Genomic DNA, 2,031 nt, shown 5'->3' with positions numbered 1-2,031 from the left:
AAAACTAATTTAACAAAACCAACTGCTTCAATTCCTACTCTCATGCCTTCTCCAACATGGATCCTGATCTCATTTTCCTTTGGCCTCCTCTGGCTTTGCAGCCCCTGTAGAGAATTGGTGATATGCACAGGTGAGCTAGTGTCAAAACTCCAAGTTAGTATCAGTATGAACGTTAACTAAATTCACCTCAATATAAAAATTAAACAATGGTTCATTACCTCTCTTTGCCTTCTAGGTCTTATACTTGCCACAATCCTTCTTCATGTGGCCCTTAACCTTACAAAACAAGCATTTGATGCCTCCCTTGTTGCCACTGACTTTCACGGCCTTCTTGCCAACTCCCACGTTCTTAGAAGGGCTAGCTTTCTTTTCAGGTTTATTGTATTGTAGTTTGGTGGTGACTAGGTGAATGGTAACCTTCTTAATCCTCTTATGTTCCTGGACACAGATAGCAATCAGCTCATTCAGTGTCCACTTGTCTTTCTGAGTGGTGTAGGTGGTCTTAAGTTGATCAAATTGATATTGGAGCTAAGCTCACTGCCCTTAAGATGAACATGGAGGAAGACATGATTGTGATGCTAGTTCTGAAATCCCTCCCTGTTGAATTTGATCAACTTAAGACCATCTACACCACTCAGAAAGACAAGTGGACACTGAATGAGTTGATTGCTATGTGTCCAGGAACATGAGAGGATTAAGAAGGTTACCATTCACCTAGGAGCTAAACTCACTGCCCTTAAGATGAACATGGAGGAAGACATGATTATGATGCTAGTTCTGAAATCCCTCCCTGTTGAATTTGATCAGCTTAAGACCACCTACACCACGCAGAAAGACAAGTGGACACTAAATGAGCTGATTGCTATATGTGTCCAGGAACATGAGAGGATTAAGAAGGTTACCATTCACTTAGTCACCACCAAACCACAATGGAAGAAACCTGAAAAGAAAGCTAGCCCTTCTAAGAACCTGGGAGTTGGCAAGAAGGCCATGAAAGTCAGTGGCAACAAGGGAGGGATTTCAGAACTAGCATCACAATCATGTCTTTCTCCATGGTCATCTTAAGGGCAGTGAGCTTAGCTCCAATATCAATCATCTTCAGAATATATTCCCTGATGTTCATCTTCTCCTCATACCATGCAGCTGGTCTAACAACAATGGAGTCTCAGCCTTGTCACTAATCGTGAACCTCTCAACTATGGCAGTAAGGTACTCACTAGCTATCTCTTTCTCGGGAATACCACCTTTCACAACATCAGAGATGGTCCTCATAATAGTGAGCTTACATATCTTATTGGCTCTCACCCAGTTAATTATCTCTAGCTGCACCATTTTCATGGACACTCAGACACCAATCTACATTCTGTTGTGCTAGGTTCAAGTCTATATCATCTCTCCAGGTCTTATAGTTGCTACCATTCAAAGGCATCACAATCTCTACGTTCACAGGAGTCAAAACTGAAAAAGAACATAAAAGAAAACAAAAGTTTTAGTACTTCTAGTTATCTATATCCATATCGATATATATCAGTATATATGTAAAAATTTTCAAAAAACATGAAAATCACACCAGAAACATACCAAAAACCAGACATTTCTCATACAACACTTCAAGTGTCAAACCAAAACAAGGTAATTCCATATGACACAAAGTGGAAGAAACTAAAATAAATTTTAGTTTAAGCATTTTCAGAATGTATACATATAGAAGCATACTTTTAAACCAAAATTAGTATTTCAGTCTAATTCAATAACCAGTCTACATGTGGGCAAAGCATAAGTTATTCCTTAGTTTTCCTAAACTACAACATATTTTAATTCCTACAACATGATCAGTCAACACCTGTGGGCAAGAAGAAAGGATCATACTGCACTTTAAGAAGTAAAACATATCATATTTAGAACCACATTTTTTATCAAAGATAGGTAAAGTTTAAAGCCATCTGTAGATGATACAGTCCCTATTTCAACAAAAAATATGCAATTTTCAGGTATGTGCCTTAGTTACAAGAACCATTTAAAAATAGTTTG

General features: G+C 38.2%; 1 protein-coding gene across 1 annotated transcript in view; it reads right to left on the bottom strand.

Moving 5' to 3' along the window:
- Nucleotides 1-2,031, bottom strand: part of LOC101308560 — a 27,365-nt gene that overhangs the window by 12,957 nt on the left and 12,377 nt on the right. Inside the window, exons 3-6 of the mRNA XM_004295920.1 lie at nucleotides 1,137-1,323; nucleotides 539-597; nucleotides 245-438; nucleotides 24-135 (exon numbers count right to left, since the gene is read on the bottom strand). Coding sequence (XP_004295968.1) covers nucleotides 24-135; nucleotides 245-438; nucleotides 539-597; nucleotides 1,137-1,323 — 552 coding nt within the window. The remainder of the gene's footprint in view (nucleotides 1-23; nucleotides 136-244; nucleotides 439-538; nucleotides 598-1,136; nucleotides 1,324-2,031) is intronic.

The sequence above is a fragment of the Fragaria vesca genome, linkage group LG3 (assembly GCF_000184155.1).
Source record: "Fragaria vesca subsp. vesca linkage group LG3, FraVesHawaii_1.0, whole genome shotgun sequence".
Classification (NCBI taxonomy): Eukaryota; Viridiplantae; Streptophyta; class Magnoliopsida; order Rosales; family Rosaceae; genus Fragaria; species Fragaria vesca.
This window is presented reverse-complemented; position numbering and strand designations above follow the sequence as displayed.